Source organism: Hibiscus syriacus, unplaced genomic scaffold, assembly GCF_006381635.1.
Source record: "Hibiscus syriacus cultivar Baekdansim isolate YM2019G1 unplaced genomic scaffold, ASM638163v2 tig00116968_pilon, whole genome shotgun sequence".
NCBI classification, from domain to species: Eukaryota; Viridiplantae; Streptophyta; class Magnoliopsida; order Malvales; family Malvaceae; genus Hibiscus; species Hibiscus syriacus.
In genome coordinates this window covers 263,118-285,358 of record NW_024063492.1, presented here as the reverse complement: position 1 = coordinate 285,358, position 22,241 = coordinate 263,118, and the positions used below count along the sequence as shown (strand labels likewise).

Genomic DNA, 22,241 nt, shown 5'->3' with positions numbered 1-22,241 from the left:
GAAGTTACAACTTCATAATCAAGAAAAATTGTTAGAAAAGACAAGATGGATTGCAGAGCGTTAAATCCAATCCAACTGGGTTTTGGCTCCACGTTCGATGTGCTGATTTCTCCAAAGTTTTGCTCATCAATGTTAGCTTCAACCTTGTATTGATAATGCCATGATTAACAAATGGTACCGGCCTTTTAATTGAAGTTCTTCGGCAATTTTTATGACCTGGTGGCTTTCGTCTTTTACCTCAATCAGAAATTCACTTCCATGTATAAATAAAAGCAGATCATCCATTTTGGTTGTTAAAGAAAAAATGGGGTTCCTTAATTGTTTTTGTCATCTGAAATGTATCCATTCCCTGCTTCTCATATCCCTTTTGTTCACTCTCTGTATTCATTCCTCATCCGCAAATACGTTTATTGTCCATATGGATAAGTCCTTGATGCCCAAAGTCTTTTCAAGTCACCACAGCTGGTACTCCTCCGTTGTTGATTCTCTGAAATCAACAAACAATCCTCAATCCTTACCATCCCTCATCTACTCTTATGATGGTGGAGCTCATGGTTTTAGTGCCGTTCTATCTGCGGATGAACTAGAAAAACTGAAAATGTCTCCAGGATTTCTCTCGGCTTATCCTGACCGGACTGTCACAGTCGATACAACTCATACCCCAGAATTCTTGTCTCTCCACACATACTCCGGGATATGGCCTGCTTCAAACTATGGTGAAGATGTCATCATTGGTGTTATTGACACTGGTGTTTGGCCGGAGAGTGAGAGCTTCAAAGATGATGGTATGAGTCCAGTTCCATCCAGGTGGAAAGGCAAATGCGAGGAAGGCCAGGAATTCAACTCCTCCATGTGTAACTCCAAGTTAATTGGAGCTAAGTATTTCAACAAGGGTGTGATTGCAGCACACCCTGGAATTAACATAAGCATGAATTCTGCTAGAGACACCGCTGGTCATGGAACACATACTTCCTCCACTGCAGGTGGGAATTATGTTGATGGAGTATCTTTTTTTGGTTATGCTGAAGGCACAGCAAGAGGTATTGCCCCACGGTCCAAGGTGGCAATGTACAAGGTCATATGGGATGAGGGGCGCTATGCGTCTGATGTTCTTGCAGGTATGGATGAGGCTATTCGTGATGGTGTCGATGTGATATCCATATCTATGGGGTTTGATGGAGTACCACTGTATGAGGATCCTATCGCAATTGCCTCATTTTCTGCCATGGAGAAAGGTGTGCTTGTCTCTTCATCAGCAGGGAATGAGGGGCCACATTTAGGGAATTTGCACAATGGAATCCCATGGGTCCTGACAGTAGCAGCTGGCACCATAGATCGTTCTTTTGCAGGAATTGTGTCTCTAGGAGACGGGAAAACCATCACTGGATGGACCTTGTTTCCAGCTACTGCTTTAGTTCAAAACCTTACATTGATTTACAACAAAACTTTATCAGCATGCAATTCAAGCGTATTGTTATCTAACGCAACAGTTGGGATCATCATATGCGACAATATCGGTTCTTTTTACAATCAAGTCAATGAAATCACGGTGTCAAGGGTGCAAGCAGCAATATTTATTTCAGATGAACCTGAACAATCCAGTATGCCCTGTCCTGGTGTTGTGATTAGCACCGAGGATGCAGCTTCTCTTATAAAATATGTTGTCGTGACCGTTTTTCGTCCGGGCACGAAATATTAAATTTTGGTGGGGAAATTAATGTTAATAAATAATTTTGAAAATAATTTGTGAGTCGCCATCGACCTTTTGGATCAGGTAGGTCAAATACCTAAAAATTATTTTTTTAAAAGAGTTTTAAGAAAACATCAATTAAAAAATGAACTGATCTGCGTTTTATAACCAAAAAATTTGTTCTTTTTAATAATAAAAAGGGGTTCGTGGTCGGTTACGTTTAGGGAAGGATTAGCACCCCTACAACGCCCAAAATTGGTACTTTTTAATTATAAATTGTCTCTAGTATTAAAAATTTAAAAATTCAAAAATATATTTAATTTATAATTCTATTATTTCAAAATTATAAAAAAATATTTTTTATTTAAAAATATCCGAAAAGAACTTCTAGGTACTTTAAGACAGCTCTTTTTCTTTGATATTGATAAATATTAATTTAAATAATATTGTTTAATTTTAAAATATCAGAATAGGACATCCAGTTGTATTAAGACTGTCCTTTTCTTCGATATTAAAAATAAATATTTAAAAGTTAATATTTATTATATATATTTATGAATATATAAAATATTTAACAATATAATAAAAGAATAATTCTATTAAAACAATATATTTAAAACAATAAAATAAATTAAAACATATAAAATAATGACTAAATTGCAATAAAAATAAAATTAAAAAAATCTAATTCATAACTAATCAAAACTATAGGGATTAAATATTATTATTTTTTTTATTTTTATTTATTTAGTGATTAAAATAAAATTATCTAAAATTCGGATATTAGATTCAAATAAATTAAAAATATAAGCTAGGGATTAAAATATTATTTATTAAAATTTTAAGGATTAAATCTGTTATTTATCCTAAATATATTATTTTAATAAAAAGGACTAAAATGAATAAATTTAAAATTCGAAGACTGAACTAAAAAATATTAAAAATTCAATTTAGTGACTAAAATGTAAAGTTTACAAATACTAAGGACTGCGGAAGGGATTTAACTATTTTGTAATTACGCGCATAGTCCTTCCCGAAACGACGTCGTTCGGGAAGGACTATAAATGTCCAATATCGGCTGGCCCGAAGGGCCAACCATTTCATTCCTCATTTCCTTCTCTCTCTCTAAACCGAGAGAGTTTCAAACTCTCTGCCTTCTCTCTAGGTTTCCCTCACCGGAGGGAAACCGGCAGCCTTAGGCCACCGTACTCCGCCGCCGGCCACCGCCGCCGGCCACCGTAACGGTGGTCGGAATTCACCAAAAACACCCCCAAATTGTAGATCTAAATGCCCTAAGACCGATTCCGGTCTTTGTTTTCTCTAAAAGACTCCTAATCGGAGTAAATCTAAACAAAACCGAAGGGTTCTACCTTCTTAAACGGCGGTTTGGCAACGTTTGGCTTCCGAGGGCTACAAAGGCTTCAAGGGTAAGTCTTCTTCTTCTCTTTTCCTTTGGTTTACTGCTGTGGTTGCTATTCGTTGTTTGTTGTATCCTCTGTTTTTTTTTCTGTTGTTGGCTGTCTCGGTTCCTTCTTTTTTTTGTTTCGCAGGTGGGTGGTGGCTTTTATAGCCACCACCGGTGCGGTCATCGGACTGGTCCGAAGAGGGGGCTTCGGTGAGTCACCGGACTACCAGTGGTGACTCACCCCGTAGCCTTAGCGTGGACGGCCGGCGTTGATCTTCTGGAAGCATCATTCGGGACGTGGCAGCGGCGGAGGCGGTGAGGGCTTCTGGAAGCAGCAGCGGCGGCGGTGGACGTGTCCCTAGGGTATAGATACCCTAGGGTTTCCTCTGGCAAATGATGGACCGTTGGATCAAACCAGATCCAACGGTTGAGATTGAAGATGGCGGCTGGCGGCTGGCTAGATTAGGGTTAGGGAACCCTAACTGGAAACCCAAATATTTAGGGTTTCCGGTTGGATTTGGACCGGTTTCAGTTGGTTTGTAACTGAGCCGGTTTAATTGTAACTGGTTTGTATTTAATATATTAATAATAAAAATAATAATAATAATATATAATAATATAATAATGATAATAATAATAATAATAATAATAATAATAATAATAATAATAATAATAATAATAATAATAATAATAATATGGATAAAAATTTAGTATCTTCAGCTGCCCCTCTTTGCTCATTCTTGTGTTAACAAGAATAGGGCAAAGATAAAAAGATAATAAAATTTTTATCCATTTGACTTTACTTTGATCATGATGGAGATATTGACTAAATTCTTCTTTTTCTCCAAATAAGTTCTTCTTATTATGAACTCTCTGCTGGGGATGATGATGACCTCCTTTCTGTGATAGAGTCATTCAAAAGGTTGAATAAACTCTTGATGAGTTCTTCTCATTATGAACTTTCTCTTCTTTCTTCAAATGATATCAAACAAAGGTTGAACAAGCTCTTCTCATTATGAACTTCTTCTTCCTTCTTCAGATGAGTTCTTCTCATTCATGAACTTTCTTTGGCCATGTTGATCCATCAAATGATGAATTTAAACAAAAAGTTGAACAAGTTCTTCTCATTATGAACTTCTTCTTCCTTCTTCAGATGAGTTCTTCTCATTATGAACTTTCTCTGGAAAATATGATCCACCAAATGATGGATTCAGGTAAAAGGTTGAACAAATTCTTCTCATTATGAACTTCTTCTTCCTTCTTCAGATGAGTTCTTCTCATTATGGACTTTTTCTGGAAAAGATGATCCACCAAATGATGGGTTCAGGTAAAAGGTTGAACAAATTCTTCTCATTATGAACTTCTTCTTCCTTCTTCAGATGAGTTCTTCTCATTATGAACTTTCTCTGGAAAAGATGATCCACCAAATGATGGATTCAAACAAAAGGTTGAACAAGTTCTTCTCATTATGAACTTCTTCTTCCTTCTTCAGATGAGTTCTTCTCATTATGAACTTTCTCTGGAAAAGATGATCCACCAAATGATGGGTTCAGGTAAAAGGTTGAACAAATTCTTCTCATTATGAACTTCTTCTTCCTTCTTCAGATGAGTTCTTCTCATTATGAACTTTCTCTGGAAAAGATGATCCACCAAATGATGGATTCAAACAAAAGGTTGAACAAGTTCTTCTCATTATGAACTCTTCTTCCTTCTTCAGATGAGTTCTTCTCATTATGAACTTTCTCTGGAAAAGATGATCCACCAAATGATGGGTTCAGGTAAAAGGTTGAACAAATTCTTCTCATTATGAACTTCTTCTTCCTTCTTCAGATGAGTTCTTCTCATTATGAACTTTCTCTGGAAAAGATGATCCACCAAATGATGGATTCAAACAAAAGGTTGAACAAATTCTTCTCATTATGAACTTCTTCTTCCTTCTTCAGATGAGTTCTTCTCATTATGAACTTTCTCTGGAAAAGATGATCCACCAAATGATGGGTTCAGGTAAAAGGTTGAACAAATTCTTCTCATTATGAACTTCTTCTTCCTTCTTCAGATGAGTTCTTCTCATTATGAACTTTCTCTGGAAATGTTGATCCATCAAGTGATGAATTCAAGCAAAAGGTTGAACAAATTCTTCTCATTATGAACTTCTTCTTCTTCTTCAGATGAGTTCTTCTCATTATGAACTTTCTCTGGTAATGATGATCCATCAAATGATGAATTTGAATCTTTTTAAAATCTTTGAAATTCCTGTTAAAAATTCAACAAGAATAAAATGAATGAAAATGCACCTATTTTTGTAAACACCTAAAATATGATGCATGAATGTTAAGTTATTTGATTTCAGATTGGTGAACTGAATATTTCTTCAGTTATAGAAACCCAATAAATCTTTCTTCTTCAAATTAGAGAATCTATCCTCTTTGACAAATGTAGAGGTAGATATAATGTCATAAAAATTTCTTGAGAATAAAACTCAATTGTGTAGGCTCTTGAAAAGCTTGCATTCAAGCAACATGTTGATTATGATAACAGCTCATCTGATTATGAAATGGCTTTTCAAGATGATTTCACAGATATCGATAATTCTTCTAATACCAAAAAATCTTGACTTCTGATCCTGATGAGGAGAATAAACTGTTATACTTGACAAAATGGGATTCTCAAAGGCTGAAGCTTCAATAGCCATGTAGAAATATGGTCCAAACTCATCAATTGTAAAATTGATAAATTTTATTTGTGCTGCTCAAATGACTAAGGCTGCTGATGCACTTCTTCGGATCAAATAACTCAAAGAACACTTCCAGAAGATGCTATGTTCTGTCCCATCAGATCAGATAACTTAAAGAACACTTCCAGAAGATGCTATGTTCTGTCCAACCAGATCAGATAACTCAAAGAACACTTCCAGAAGATGCTATGTTCTGTCCAACCAGATCAGATAACTCAAAGAACACTTCCAGAAGATGCTATGTTCTGTTCAACCAGATCAGATAATTCAAAGAACACTTCCAGAAGATGCTATGTTCTGTCCAATCAGATCAGATAACTCAAAGAACACTTCCAGAAGATGCTATGTTCTGTCCAATCAGATCAGATAACTCAAAGAACACTTCCAGAAGATGCTATGTTCTGTCCAACCAGATCAGATAACTCAAAGAACACTTCCAGAAGATGCTATGTTCTGTTCAACCAGATCAGATAACTCAAAGAACACTTCCAGAAGATGCTATGTTCTGTCCAATCAGATCAGATAACTCAAAGAACACTTCCAGAAGATGCTATTGAGCACATATAAAAGGTTGAATTGTTTATAAACATGTTCAGGAAGTGCCGAATTGACAGAAAGGGTCTGTAAGGCTTCTGAAGCCTATGACAATGAGCCACCTTCAAGTGTCCAAAAGTATGTTCTTGATGAGTACTGAAAATGGAATCTAGTATAGGTTAGAAGGAGTAAAGTTACTCCACTTGAACCTGATGAGGTGGAAATGCTTCTAGGTTTCCTTAAAAACCATATACAAGGATCTGTATAGAAACATGTTTCCCATTGATATCAATGTCTTGTTTCTTTTTGTTGGAATCAATGCTTCAAAGGTTGACTTTTATTGTCTTAGTATATTTTTTCAAACAGATGTGCAAGAACTGAATGGTGATCGGTTGGAATAATTGATGAGTATTTGGCGGATTCGACCTTGTTGTCGGTATCACCACTTGTAACAATCTTGATGTTCATGACTTTAAGCTAGTGATGATTTGCCTATTTTGTATTCCATGTATTTAAAAGTATTAACATAAAGTGATATTCAGAAATCTTTAATTTATCTCAAAATTATGTTAATTCAATAGAAAAGAATAAATTGAATTTCCAAAAATAAATTAAATCTCAAATAAATTGAACTTGAAATAGATAAAATTGTATTCAAAGTTCTGGCAAACATAATAATAATAAAAATTCAAATGTCTCAACAAATTATGAGCATAAGTATTTCTAAATTAATCCAGTTGATACAACTTAGAGTAATGATGTAAGCCTTTGTCTGGAAGATCTCAATCGTTGTCAAAATGCTTGTAGATGTGAATCTTCTTCCAAACCATCAAATCTTAAGAGAGTTCAATTGCCAGATGCCTAATATCAATCTGCATTTGAGCCGCCTTTTCAGGTTTTCAACTCAAATCCTTCCTTTGGTTACAAGATGCCCTTTGCGGGTTTTCACCTTGACCCCTTTTTTCTTTTTCTTCTTTTTTTTTTTTTTTTTTTCAAGCATAATATTTCTTGACAGAATCCGAGTTTATTGGATTTTTCAGAATTTTTCCATCCATTTCTGCCAAGATCAACGCTCCTCCGGAAAAGGCCTTTTTCACAACGTATGGTCCTTCCCAATTAGGCATCCATTTCCCACGGAAATCTTTATGTATAGGCAAGATCTTTTTTAGTACTAGATCACCCTCTTGGAATTCTCTTGGATGTACTTTTTTGTCATGAGACTTCATCATCCGTTTCTGATACATCTGTCCATGGCAAATAGCTTTCAATCTTTTCTCCTCAATAAGGTTCAATTGATCAAATCTAGCTTGGATCCATTCAGATTCATCCAATTTTATTTCTCTCAATATTCGAAGCGATGGAATCTCAACTTCAATTGGTAAGACTGCTTCCATTCCGTAGACTAAAGAAAACGGTGTTGCCCCAGTAGATGTTCGAACAGTAGTTCGGTATGCATATAGAGCAAAAGGTAACTTCTCGTGCCAATCTTTGTAGGTTTCAGTAGTCTTTGTAATGATTCTCTTGATGTTTTTATTTGCTGCTTCAACTGCCCCATTCATCTTTGGACGATATGCTACTGAATTTGCATGTTTGATCTTAAACTGTGCACAAAGTTTGGTCATCATTTTGTTGTTCAGGTTCAGAGCATTATCTGTAATGATCCTTTCTGGTAGACCATACCGGCAAACTATCTCTTTCTTTATGAACTTGCAGACTGTGGATCTCTTAATATTGGTATATGAAGCAGCTTCAACCCATTTAGTAAAATAATCAATTGCCACAAGGATGAAGCAATGTCCATTTGATGCTTTTGGTGTGATTGCCCCAATGACATCTATTCCCCACATAGAAAATGGCCAGGGTGCTGTCATTACATGTAAAGGAGATGGGGGTACATGAATCTTGTCTGCATATATCTGGCATTTATGACATTTCCTTGCATAATCAATGCAATCTGTGTACATGGTAGCCCAATAGTATCCATATCTCATTATTTTTCTGGCCATGGAAAGACCATTTGCATGTGTTCCACATATTCCACTGTGTACTTCTTCAATGACGTTTCGAGCTTCGCTGGTATTTAAACATCTCAATAGCATTTGATCACTGCTTCTTCTATACATAATCTCTCCATCAAGAAAATATCCAGCAGCCATTCTTCTCAAGGTTCTTTTATCAATTTCTGATGCATTTGGTGGATAACTTTGATTTTTGATATATTGCAGAATATCATGATACCATGGTTTACCATCTACCTCTTCTTCCACACTATAACAATGTGCAGGAATTTCATATACTTGCATCTTGATTGGCATCATATCAACTTTCTTAGTTGCTTGAAACATTGCAGCTAATGTAGCCAAAGCGTCTGCCATTTGATTTTCTTCCCGAGGGAGATAATTGAAGGTAACTCTCTCAAATTCTTTCACTAATTCGAGTGTAAAATTTCGGTATTCCAATAATTTGGGATCTTTCGTTTCCCATTCTCCTCGTAATTGATACACCACTAACGATGAATCTCCATATATCTTGAGAAATTTGATTTTTCTTTCTATAGCTGCTTTTAACCCCATGACACAAGCTTCATATTCCGCCATATTATGGTACAAAAGAACTCCAGTCTGCTTGTAAAGGGATAATAAACATTTTCTGGAGAAATCAACACTGCCCCGATTCCTCGTCCCAAAGCATTAGATGCTCCATCAAAATAAAGCTTCCAAGTTGCAAATTCATCATTTATTCTGACTTCTTCATTCATGGATATGCACAACAAATCTTCATCGGGAAAATTGAAGTTCAAAGGCTGATAATCGTTTGATACACGACTGGCGAGAAAATCAGCTATGACACTTCCTTTTATCGCTTTTTGGTTGACATAGATAATATCAAACTCAGATAATAACATCTGCCATCTAGCCATTCTGCCTGTCAAAGCTGGTGATTCCATTAAGAATTTTAAAGGATCAAGTTTTGATATCAACCAAGTAGTATGGTATAACATATATTGTCTGAGTCTTCGAGTAGTCCACACCAAAGCACAACATAATTTTTGTATTGGTGGATATCGAACTTCACAATCAGTAAATTTCTTGCTCAGATAATAAATAGCTTTTTCTTTCCTTCCTGATTCATCATGCTGTCCTAGTACACATCCCATCGAATTTTCGAAGACCGTCAAATAGAGAATTAATGGTCTATCAGGCATCGGTGATACTAAAATGGGGGCATTGGATAAATATTTCTTAATAATATCCAAAGTTTCCTGACATTCTTCATTCCAGACTTCAGGATTATTCTTTTGAAGTAATTTGAACACTGGATCACATTTGTCAGTCAATTGAGAAATGAACCGAGATATATAATTTAATCTTCCCAAAAAGCCTCGAACTTCTTTTTTTGTATTGGGTGGTGGAAGATCTTGAATTGCTTTTACTTTATCTGGATCAATCTCGATTCCTTTTTTGCTGACCACAAATCCCAAAAGTTTTCCGGAAGTTACCCCAAAAGTGCATTTAGCAGGGTTAAGCTTTAATTGATATCTCCTCAACCTCTGGAAAAGCTTTCTCAGATTTTGAATATGTTCTTCTTCAGTTCGGGATTTGGCAATCATGTCATCTACATATACTTCAATTTCTTTGTGCATCATGTCATGAAACAAAGTTACCATAGCTCTTTGATATGTTGCCCCTGCATTTTTCAATCCAAATGGCATCACTTTATAACAGAATGTGCCCCACATGGTTATAAATGTCGTTTTTTCCATGTCTTCAGGATTCATTTTTATCTGATTATATCCTGAAAATCCATCCATAAATGAAAACCATGCATGCCCTGCAGTATTGTCCACCAATGTGTCTATGTGGGGTAATGGAAAACTATCTTTTGGACTAGCTTTGTTGAGATCTCTGTAATCCACGCACATTCGAACTTTTCCATTTTTCTTTGGTACGGGAACAATGTTGGCTACCCATTCTGGGTATTTAGATGCCTGTAGGAAACCTGCATTGATTTGTTTCATCACTTCTTCTTTGATTTGTAACAACATTTCTGGCCTCATTCTTCTGAGCTTTTGTTGGACTGGTTTATATTCTGGATTGATTGGAAGCTTATGTATCACTATATCTGTGCTCAAACCAGGCATATCTTGATAAGACCAGGCAAATATATCTTTGAACTCTTGAAGGAGATTTATCAATTCTTGTTTTATCTGGATTGTCAGAGTGGTACCAATTTTCACCTCTTTTATTTCTTCATCTGTTCCCAAATTCACAGTCTCAACCTCTTCCTTGTGGGGTAGAATTTGTTTGTCTTCTTTTTCTACCAATCTTAATAATTCAGTAGGAATATCACATTCCAGTTCATCTTCACAACCATTGATTTCTTCCAGACATATAGGCTGCTCTAAATTTATCACTGGATTAAATTTAGGAATACACATGCTATTAACACTGTGACACCTGCAAATTTAAGTCGGAACATTTCCGAAAGAATATAGTAAATTTATGAAAATAAATGTAAAAATGTAAGAAAATGTAAAGAATGATTGCCATAATGAAATTTTAAAGAAAATTTCTTATATTTAACATAATTTCCTTTACAAAATAACAAAAAGTTTTCATATTTTTTGAGCTAAACATAAAGATTAGTTCTGAATATTACTCTGCATTAATATTAAAAACTATAGGAAGATCTTCAGCGGTCCAGTTGGTGAGTGTTTCTCCAGGAAGACATGGTCGAATCCTATCCAAGTACTTGCCAGTCTTGTTGTCATTCATGATCATGTTGATAAATAATCCATTCATAGCTTCTTCAACTATGTCTCGATCTTTTGTCAACTTCTCTTCTTTAAAGGCTTCAACAAGCTGCTGTTCCACATTAATTGTTCCCCCTGATCTGAATATGGTTTTCAACTGTGGGAAAGACATGTGTTTCCAAAGGATTTCTCCTCCTTTCAATTTTGCCTTTCTGTCTTCACATCTTCTTTCATCTCTTTGTTCTTCTGCTGAAAATTGGGCTTAAATCCTAGCCCAAAACGGTCTTTTTTCATCTTTATACTGATAGGAATTGAAATCCCTTGAAGATTCTTTCCTAGACCTCTCCCAGCTTTAGCTCCGATGCCTAAAGTTTGTTGTACCGTCATCTTGGTGCAATCAGACAATCTGGGATATGGAATTTTCCTTCCTTCTGCAACAAAAGTTGTATTTACAAATTCAAGAGCTCGGAAAGAGCATTCAAGAGCCTCATCATTGGTGTCGATATATGGAACATCGCTTGTTACAGACGCAATGATTTCTTCTTCAGCACTGACGCATATTAGTTGTCCATCAACAACAAATTTCAATTTCTGATGTAATGAAGAAGGAACGGCTCCTGCTGAATGAATCCATGGCCTCCCTAATAGACAATTATATGTGGGGTGGATGTCCATCACCACAAAGTCAATATTGTACACGACTGGGCCAATTAACAACGGTATTTCCATTTTCCCAAGCACTTCTTTTTGGGTACCATCAAAGGCTCGTACCACATTCTGGTAACTCTTCATGTGTGATTGATCCAGAGGCATTCTTTGAAGTGTAACTAGAGGCATCAAATTGAGGGCAGACCCATTGTCAATCAATACTCCTGGCAACACATGACCATGACAATGTGTCGTGATGTTTAAAGCTTTTACTGACCCCATTCCGCCTTCTGGTATTTCATCATCTGTGAAGGTTATGTAATTGTCGGCGGCTATATGTCCCACAATTCTGTCAAGTTTATTGAGGGATATATCTTCGGGGATAAATGTCTGATTGAGGATTTTCATCAAAGCATTCCTATGCGCTTCTGAATTCATCAAAAGATCAAGAATAGAAATTCTCGCCTGTTGTTTGTGTAGTTGTTCAACCACACTATACTCACTATGTTTCAAAAACTTCAAAAATTCTTGAGCTTGCTTTTCTGTCACAGGCTCATTGAATGCTGGAAGGGATTCATCTTAAAATACCTTCTGAGGTATTGCCACAGCTTTTCCTTTTGCTTTCACTTGTTCTGAAGCATTGGATGTTTCGGGAGAGTAACATCTCCCACTTCTTGTAAAGAAACCGACCTCGCTCACTGCTTCAGATGCCGATGTTGTACTCAGACTTTGTTTTTTCTCTTCTGTTTTTTCTAGAGAAACAGATCCTCCTACCATTGAAACATTGGTAGTATAATTCCAAGGTACCCTGCGGGTATCTTTGTATGGAAATGGTAGAGGAGTGGTAATAACTACTTTTGGCCTTATTGGTGCCGGAATCACCGTGGATGATTTCACATTAATGATCACAGGATCATTTATTCTTTGATTTGGTTTAGAATCCTCTGATGAGCAAACATCATTTCTTTTTTCCCGGGTTCTTCTTCAAAGAATTCTATTTCTCTATTGTTCATCAATTTTTGCACCAAGTTTCTAAACTCAGGACATAGTTGGATTTTATGCCCTTTCTCCTGATGATATTCACAATAATTCTTGCCTTCATTCTGCTTTGGCCTGAATTGTTGTGGAATTATACCGGCTAAAGAAAGCTGTTGAAATATCCAAACAAATGGAGATTTAATTTCAGAAATGTCAGTCTTTGCTTTCTTTCTGTTCTCTTCCTGAATTGCATTCACGTTTTTATCTCCATGATTTGGCAATGGATGACTTGATGCGGATGGTGTATTGAATTCCAACTTCCCAGTGTTGATCAAATTTTGAACCACCCTTTTGAAAGCTAGACAGTTTTCAATAGAATGTCCTGTAATTCCTTCATGGTAAATACAGTGTGCCTTTGTATCATACCAAGGAGGGAATGGTGGTTGCATGGGAACCAAAGGATAGGGCCTTATAACATCTGCTTTTAACAGCGAATCATAGATCTCTGCATATGGTACTGGTAAAGGTGTAAAAGACAACCTTTCATTTTCTTTTCGAGATCCTCTGGACTCTGCTCGATTAGTGTTTATTTCCTCTTTCTTAACCCTTGGCTGGGTTATTGTAACACTTTTCGATGAATCTTTGCTATAAGAATTGGCATTGTTGACCTCATTCTCCTTTTTCCGGTACGTAGGTCTTTTGGAACTAGACCCATCATTTGATTCAATCTTGCCACTTTTCAAGACATTTTCAATTAATTCTCCAGAAATGACCAAATCTGCAAAATTTCTGGTCGCATTCCCCATTAGATGGTTTAAATAAGGAGCCTTCAATGTATGGACAAACATTACTGTGGCCTCTTTTTCTGACAAAGGTGGTTGAACTTGGGCCGCAGTGTCACGCCATCTCTGGGCATACTGTCTGAATGTTTCATTATTCTTTTTCTCCAAGTTTTGGAGAGTCCATCTATCAGGGACCATGTCTGTCACATGGCGGTATTGCTCTAAAAATGCTTTAGCCAAATCTTTCCAGGATCTAATGTTGGCTTTGGTCAATTGAGTATACCATTTTAAAGCCGGTCCTGTCAAACTATCCTGGAAGCAGTGAATTAACAATTTCTCGTCCTTCACATATCCTGCCATTCTTCGACAAAACATAGTGATATGAGATGAAGGACATGTAGTACCATTATATTTATCAAATTCGGGAACTTTGAACTTGATAGGGAGGATTAGGTCTGGAACCAAACTTAACTCACTAGCATCAAATCCATAGAATGATTCAGTTATTTCCACGGATTTCATTCGTTCTTCTAAGCTCTTGATCTGTCTGGTCAGTTCTTCATTTGCTTTTTGTTTCTCATTTAGCTCATTTAAATCTGGGATCAAATGCTCAGTATTAAGATCCCCTACTTTCACATCTGATATAAGCGGATTTTTGCTTGAAGATGCAGGATCCACTTGTTGATCTTCATGTGATTTGACTTCTTGTAATGCAGATGTACGAGCATTGATTTGTATAGGGGTAGTACCAGAGTGATAAATTGATTCTGGTGGAAAACCTAGAGGATACATAGGATCTTGATCAAAAGATACAGGATTTTCCTGCATTTTTCCACTGATAGCCTGCCTTTTAAACATGTCCTCTATCTTCTTCATCATACTGTCTTGTGAATTTGCAATGCTGGCTTCAATTTTTTCCAACTTCATTCTCATTTCTTCTTGTTCTTTATGATGCTGTTCCTCAATACGCTGTATTTTATCCTCCATAATTCTCTTAATGGCTTGTCTAGTACCGTAGTGATGTAGTATTTCTCTTTTGGCCAGAGTAACTGCGATTGAAAAATCTTTTAATATTATTTTTTCAAATTTTTAATTAATGAATTTTAACTTAATAAATAAAATAATAATTCATAGCGGAAATTATGGAATGAATGATGAATGTATGCAAAAATGCATGTATGAAAAAAACATTGATCCCAAAAAGTTAACTGTCATAGAACAACTTTCATCGGCATACAAAAGTTTCTTTATAATAGTTCAGAACTACAAATAAGGCATAGCTTTCCTATTAAGCTCTATAATTTCCTTCATTAACCATGACACCTTCTTTCCACACTTAGAAACTGGATCAACTTGATGCTCAATTATTTCGGCTTCAACAGCTAGTTCCCCAACATATCTGGCAACCTCGCTCATTTGTACCATGGCCTCGAACACCATATTGCTTCTTTCTTCACTTCTTTCGACATAGAACTCAGTTGACTTTTGCCATCGTTCAGTTGTTCCTTCAAGAGTTTGCTCTAACTCAGTGATTCTGACTTGACAATTGTGCAGAATTTTTTCAAGATCTCTAATGCGTCTTCGCAGTGAAGCATTTTCCTCATTACTTTCTTTGAGATCATTAGGTCCTAGACGAACCTTTTCTTGGAACAATGATTCTTCAAGTTGCAAGATGTAAGCATTAAACTCTGAGTTTTTGTTTCTAGACTGATCCAGATCCTCTTCAAGTTTTGTTCGTGCTTCTTGCGTTCTTTGATTAAGCTTCTGGATTTGAACATCTTTGTTTCTGCATCTTTGCATCCAATTGCTAGCCACCTCCTGCTCTACCTCAAGTCTGGTGTTGAAATTTTTCTTTTCCAACTCCCATTTTTCTTTTTCAATATTGGATTCTTCCATCTTTTGGCCTCTGACTTCAAGTTCAGCAATCAACTGGTTCATTTCAGATTCAAATCCCTTGAACATGCTATTTTTCTCGCCTTCAAATTTAACAAAGATGTCATTCTTCATCTCTTCTAAATCTTTGACTCGATCCTTTTCTCTTTGCATTTCATTCATGATCTCGCGGTGTTCAGCCTTGTTTTTTATAATTCGCTCTCGTCTGTCGACCTCAAAATCTTCCATTTTTTGCTTTCCTTTTTCCAGGCTTTTGAGTAGACAGCTATTCTTTCCTTTTAAATCTTCGACTCGTCTTTTCTCGATATTCAATTCTCTAGTCATCTGTACCGTCAATTGGCCGGGTCCTGATGCCTTTCGAGATTTATATAACTCCTGGTAATCTTTCTGTAAGGCTCTGTATTCATCCTCACCTTTTTCTTTATCTTTTCTCAACATTGCACATTGTGACGAATGAAAGTCAATGTCAACCCCCAACATAGCTTTATCTTGTCTCATTTGCTCTAATTCTTTCGACCATCCATCTCTTTCTGCTTCAAACTCAGCTCTCAGGATTTCAATCTCTGATGGAACCACCTTGATGCGATCATCCATAGAAATATCCTCATTTTGATCTGGTAGAGGAATATTTTCATTTTTCCTGACAAATCTCCATTCTTCATAATCAGGAGTTAGCATTTCTTTTGCTGCTTTAGCTCGGATACAAAAAGTTGTTTTCCAAGCTGTAACGGCTTCCATGATGTTTCTTTTATAATTTTTGCTGTGGAATGCAAACTCAGATGACTGTAGTCCAGCAGTGACAGGTACAAATTGACGACCTTCATACTGCCTTATAACCAGCAGTGGTGCATATCCAATTCCTCCCCATAATCCGAGCAGCATTATCCAGTTGTAATCACCACACCTGTAAAGGAATTCCCTTTGTATTTGCCACGGGGCTCGCCAAACAATGTCATTGCTTTGTAGATTTCTAAAGGCATTAATCCACATATCCTTCTTAATTTCTTTCGGCCATTCCTGCTCTAGAAATTCTTTTAATGGGGAGTAATCCGTATTGAAGCGTCGGTATGAAACCTTTTCCGTTCTCCAGAAATGACTACGGATCCAAACATATAACAACTGGGTACACCCTGAGAATCGTCCACCTCCTAGCCTTCTGCAAGCATTTAACGATCTGAAGGTCTCTGCTAGGATGGCAGAAACAGGATTAATCTTCTTCGATAACTGTTCAAACAAGTCTACCACTGCAGCTTCAATATATCCCAATACTTTTGGGAAGATGACCATACCATATATACCCATAGCAAATAAATCGAATCGTACTTTAATATCTGGATGGCTCTGAATAAGTTCTCTAATGTTGGTCCAAGCAATGCCTTCGCTTTCGCCTTTTTGTTTTGTACGGGCCGCTACCCATTCTTCTCGTACCCCGGCAATCTTTGCTAATTTAACTCGGAAGGGTTGAGTTTAATTGACTTTGAATAGATTCGATTCTCCAAAGCCCCTTCGATATGTAACAAAGTTGTGTATTCTTCAATAGTAGGGACCAAGTCCTCCTTATTGAAAGTGAAGCAATTGTACCCTGGATTCCAGAATTGAACTAGGGCTCGGAGTAATTCATCATCAACTTCTACATAGAGCAGATATGGGATATCTCCGTAAGTCTGATAAAACTGCAATTTTTTGTTTGAATCCCAACTTTCCCAAATGCTTCGCAAATCTTGCATATCATTTCTTTTTAATGAAACTGGAGCATAACTGGCCAAGTCAGATACATAATCATCTGGCAGACTATCTCCTTCTTGTCTTTGTAAATCTTCAGCCCACTGTCTTACTTCTGAGTTTAGAATTACTTGACTTGAACCCTTTTTATCCATGGATGAAGGTTTTCCAATGAGACTATTAACACAAGGATCAATGTCTTTTATCCTGTATGATGCTATGCAAACAGAAAAATAAAGAACACACAAAAAGAAAATAAGTTAGTTTAAAGGATAATAACATTTATTTAATTTAAACATGCTTTTCTAAATAATTTAAATAAACATGTAAAATAAATTAACAGGAAAGACATAATTCATTTCTCCTGTGTGTACACCTATTTTGGACAAAATTTCGGCATGACTTCTGATTGGAAGAGTTTCTAAGGTTTTTTATATGCAGGGTTTCAGAACTAGGAGTAAAGGTACCCGAATTGTCCTTGTTAGTGCCCCCTTGGGTTGCTAACCCTCAATCCTAGTCCATTACAGACTAAAGTGGATCGAGTTCAATTCGAGGGGATACATTTCTCTATGCCTGACACGGAGAATAAATTCTCACGAAGACAGAGAGCATATGAACCCCGAAAGTTACTTGCTAGGTCTGACACGGAGAATAAATTCTCACGAAGACGTTGCTTTCACTTTCACTTAAAAGGGACAACTCAATTATAGAGCTTTATGTAATGCAATGCAAGTGTTGTGTGAGGAGAAATGTTAAACTTTTGACATAAAAATAAATACTGAAATAAAATACTTGCAAATAAAACATATAAATATTATAAAATAAAAATAAAAAAATTTGAAAAGAAAGAATTAAAAATTAAATATATAAATTTTTAATTTTTAACTAATAGAGACAATTTATAATTAATTTTTAAAAGTTTGACCGGTTTCCCCAGCAGAGTCGCCAAGCTGTCGTGACCGTTTTTCGTCCGGGCACGAAATATTAAATTTTGGTGGGGAAATTAATGTTAATAAATAATTTTGAAAATAATTTGTGAGTCGCCATCGACCTTTTGGATCAGGTAGGTCAAATACCTAAAATTATTTTTTAAAAGAGTTTTAAGAAAACATCAATTAAAAAATGAACTGATCTGCGTTTTATAACCAAAAATTTGTTCTTTTTAATAAAAAGGGGTTCGTGGTCGGTTACGTTTAGGGAAGGATTAGCACCCCTACAACGCCCAAAATTGGTACTTTTTAATTATAAATTGTCTCTAGTATTAAAAATTTAAAAATTCAAAAATATATTTAATTTATAATTCTATTATTTCAAAATTATAAAAAAATATTTTTTATTTAAAAATATCCGAAAAGAACTTCTAGGTACTTTAAGACAGCTCTTTTTCTTTGATATTGATAAATATTAATTTAAATAATATTGTTTAATTTTAAAATATCAGAATAGGACATCCAGTTGTATTAAGACTGTCCTTTTCTTCGATATTAAAAATAAATATTTAAAAGTTAATATTTATTATATATATTTATGAATATATATCAAAATATTTAACAATATAATAAAAGAATAATTCTATTAAAACAATATATTTAAAAACAATAAAATAAATTAAAACATATAAAATAAATGACTAAATTGCAATAAAAATAAAATTAAAAAAAATCTAATTCATAACTAATCAAAACTATAGGGATTAAATATTATTATTTTTTTTTATTTTTATTTATTTAGTGATTAAAATAAAATTATCTAAAATTCGGATATTAGATTCAAATAAATTAAAATATAAGCTAGGGATTAAAATATTATTTATTAAAATTTTAAGGATTAAATCTGTTATTTATCCTAAATATATTATTTTAATAAAAAGGACTAAAATGAATAAATTTAAAATTCGAAGACTGAACTAAAAAATATTAAAATTCAATTTAGTGACTAAAATGTAAAGTTTACAAATACTAAGGACTGCGGAAGGGATTTAACTATTTTGTAATTACGCGCATAGTCCTTCCCGAAACGACGTCGTTCGGGAAGGACTATAAATGTCCAATATCGGCTGGCCCGAAGGGCCAACCATTTCATTCCTCATTTCCTTCTCTCTCTCTAAACCGAGAGAGTTTCAAACTCTCTGCCTTCTCTCTAGGTTCCCTCACCGGAGGGAAACCGGCAGCCTTAGGCCACCGTACTCCGCCGCCGGCCACCGCCGCCGGCCACCGTAACGGTGGTCGGAATTCACCAAAAACACCCCCAAATTGTAGATCTAAATGCCCTAAGACCGATTCCGGTCTTTGTTTTCTCTAAAAGACTCCTAATCGGAGTAAATCTAAACAAAACCGAAGGGTTCTACCTTCTTAAACGGCGGTTTGGCAACGTTTGGCTTCCGAGGGCTACAAAGGCTTCAAGGGTAAGTCTTCTTCTTCTCTTTTCCTTTGGTTTACTGCTGTGGTTGCTATTCGTTGTTTGTTGTATCCTCTGTTTTTTTTTCTGTTGTTGGCTGTCTCGGTTCCTTCTTTTTTGTTTCGCAGGTGGGTGGTGGCTTTTATAGCCACCACCGGTGCGGTCATCGGACTGGTCCGAAGAGGGGGCTTCGGTGAGTCACCGGACTACCAGTGGTGACTCACCCCGTAGCCTTAGCGTGGACGGCCGGCGTTGATCTTCTGGAAGCATCATTCGGGACGTGGCAGCGGCGGAGGCGGTGAGGGCTTCTGGAAGCAGCAGCGGCGGCGGTGGACGTGTCCCTAGGTATAGATACCCTAGGGTTTCCTCTGGCAAATGATGGACCGTTGGATCAAACCAGATCCAACGGTTGAGATTGAAGATGGCGGCTGGCGGCTGGCTAGATTAGGGTTAGGGAACCCTAACTGGAAACCCAAATATTTAGGGTTTCCGGTTGGATTTGGACCGGTTTCAGTTGGTTTGTAACTGAGCCGGTTTAATTGTAACTGGTTTGTATTTAATATATTTAATAATAATAATAATAATAATAATATATAATAATATTAATAATGATAATATAATAATAATAATAATAATAATAATAATAATAATAATAATAATAATAATAATAATAATAATAATAATAATAATAATAATAATATGGATAAAAATTTAGTATCTTCATATGTCACAAGCAATAAAGATCCTAAAGCTAGCATTAAGTTTCAGCAGACCATTCTAGGAACAATGCCTGCTCCAGCCGTGGCCTCTTACACTTCGAGAGGTCCATCACCAAGCTATCCTGGCGTCTTAAAACCAGATATAATGGCACCCGGTTCTCTTGTCTTGGCGGCTTATATTCCCAACAGTTATGCAGCTTCAATAGGGAATTATATATTCTTATCTAGTAACTTCGCAATGCTCTCTGGAACATCCATGGCGTGTCCGCATGCTTCTGGTATAGTCGCACTCTTAAAAGGTGCACACCCTGAGTGGAGTGCAGCGGCTATAAGGTCTGCCTTGGTGACCACTGCAAATCCATTAGACAACACTATGAAACCAATCAGGGACAATGGTGATGTTAGTTTGTCTTTTGCTTCACCGTTAGCAATGGGAGCAGGCCAAATTGATCCAAATCAAGCACTGGATCCGGGTTTGATCTACGATGCAACCCCACTAGACTACGTGAATCTTTTGTGCACCATGAACTTCACCCAGAAACAAATCATGACCATCACAAGATCCAAGAGCTACGATTGTTCGAATCCATCTGCTGATCTGAATTACCCGTCTTTTATTGCTTTATGCGATCCCAATGTGTCAAAAGCTACATTCAAAGTATTTAGCAGGACAGTGACGAATGTGGGACAAGGTTCTGCAACTTACAAGGTTAAGATAGTGCAGCCTGAGGGTTCAACCATCACTGTTTCGCCAAAGGTATTGGTCTTCGGAAAAACATATGAGAAGCAAACCTTTAGTGTAACTATAAATTGCAGCAGTAACAATAACGGGAAAGTTCCATTTGGTGAAGTTGTTTGGATTGAAGAAAATGGAAAACACAAAGTTAGGAGCCCTGTTGTGGTGTCACCTGTACCTGCTGTAACTTACTAGGGAGGATCGCTAGAGGCTGGAACTTGTTAAGATCTACATCTAAGTAGAATAATATAAATAAAAATTATTTATTTAAAAGTCCCAGTCAAAAATGTTTTTATGGATCATTACGATAATATAAATAAAAATAAAAATAACAAAAGGTGGTAAGTTAGTTTCACAATATTTGTCTTGGTTTTCATGGCATATTCCGAAATATTCATTTACTCTAAATAAAATATTTATTAAAGCTGAAGTTCAACGTAATTTCTTTCAAAGTAATTTAGAAAATGAAAATCACCTTTTAATAGTTTAGAAACTTTTTTAGTTAAAATTTATACTTAACATTTTATTTTACTATCATTTCAATATCGAATCACCAATAACTATAAAAATACCTATTTTTAATTTTTATGTATATAGCTATTAAGATTACAAATATTACTTTGAAGTAGTACTTCCCTTTTACATTTACATAAATATTTAAGTAAAATAACTAATATAATTAAGGGAAATTCTATTGCGCACATCACACACCACTAAAGCGACATACCGAAACACACCACTAAAGCTAAGTTACACGTTTTGTAATTAAATTATCACATTTATTTCGTTTTAGTATTTAAATTTTAATTTCTTTTTAAAATCATTAACAATAATACTTATGTGATATAACATGTCATTTTTTTATTTTTTAATTACCACATCACATTTTTCATTATTCATGAGTATTTTTAATTAATTTTATTCAACCAATTAGGTGGTGACACATACGAGGATAAAAATGTAAATATTATTCTTGATCATAGTATGAATTGAACGAAACAAATCACTCAACCATTAATCTAAGCTAGCAATTTAATAAGATTTCATCACATTTTGTACTTAGCTTATATAATGGTATCACCACAAAATCAATATTTTTCGATGATTATAAGATTCAAAGATGAGACACTTTAAATTAATCACCGAAAGCTTGGTCACTCAACTACAGTGTGACTGAACTTAATACTTACTTATTCATTATTAAATTAAAAGACTAATTTTTTATATAATATCATTTTTAAATTATCTAT

General features: G+C 35.6%; 1 protein-coding gene across 1 annotated transcript; it reads left to right on the top strand.

The window, feature by feature from the left end:
* Positions 1-304: 304 nt before the first annotated feature.
* On the top strand, positions 305-21,186 carry LOC120191397 (subtilisin-like protease SBT3). Its single transcript, XM_039194352.1, has 3 exons — positions 305-1,660; positions 7,824-7,831; positions 20,271-21,186. Exons 1-3 carry the CDS (start codon positions 305-307, stop codon positions 21,184-21,186), a joined length of 2,280 nt encoding a protein of 759 aa, XP_039050283.1.
* The last annotated feature ends 1,055 nt before the right edge of the window (positions 21,187-22,241 follow it).

Excerpts from the sequence above, each read along its gene's own strand:
- LOC120191397 (XM_039194352.1), top strand. The coding sequence starts at position 305 with ATGGGGTTCCTTAATTGTTTTTGTCATCTGAAATGTATCCATTCCCTG.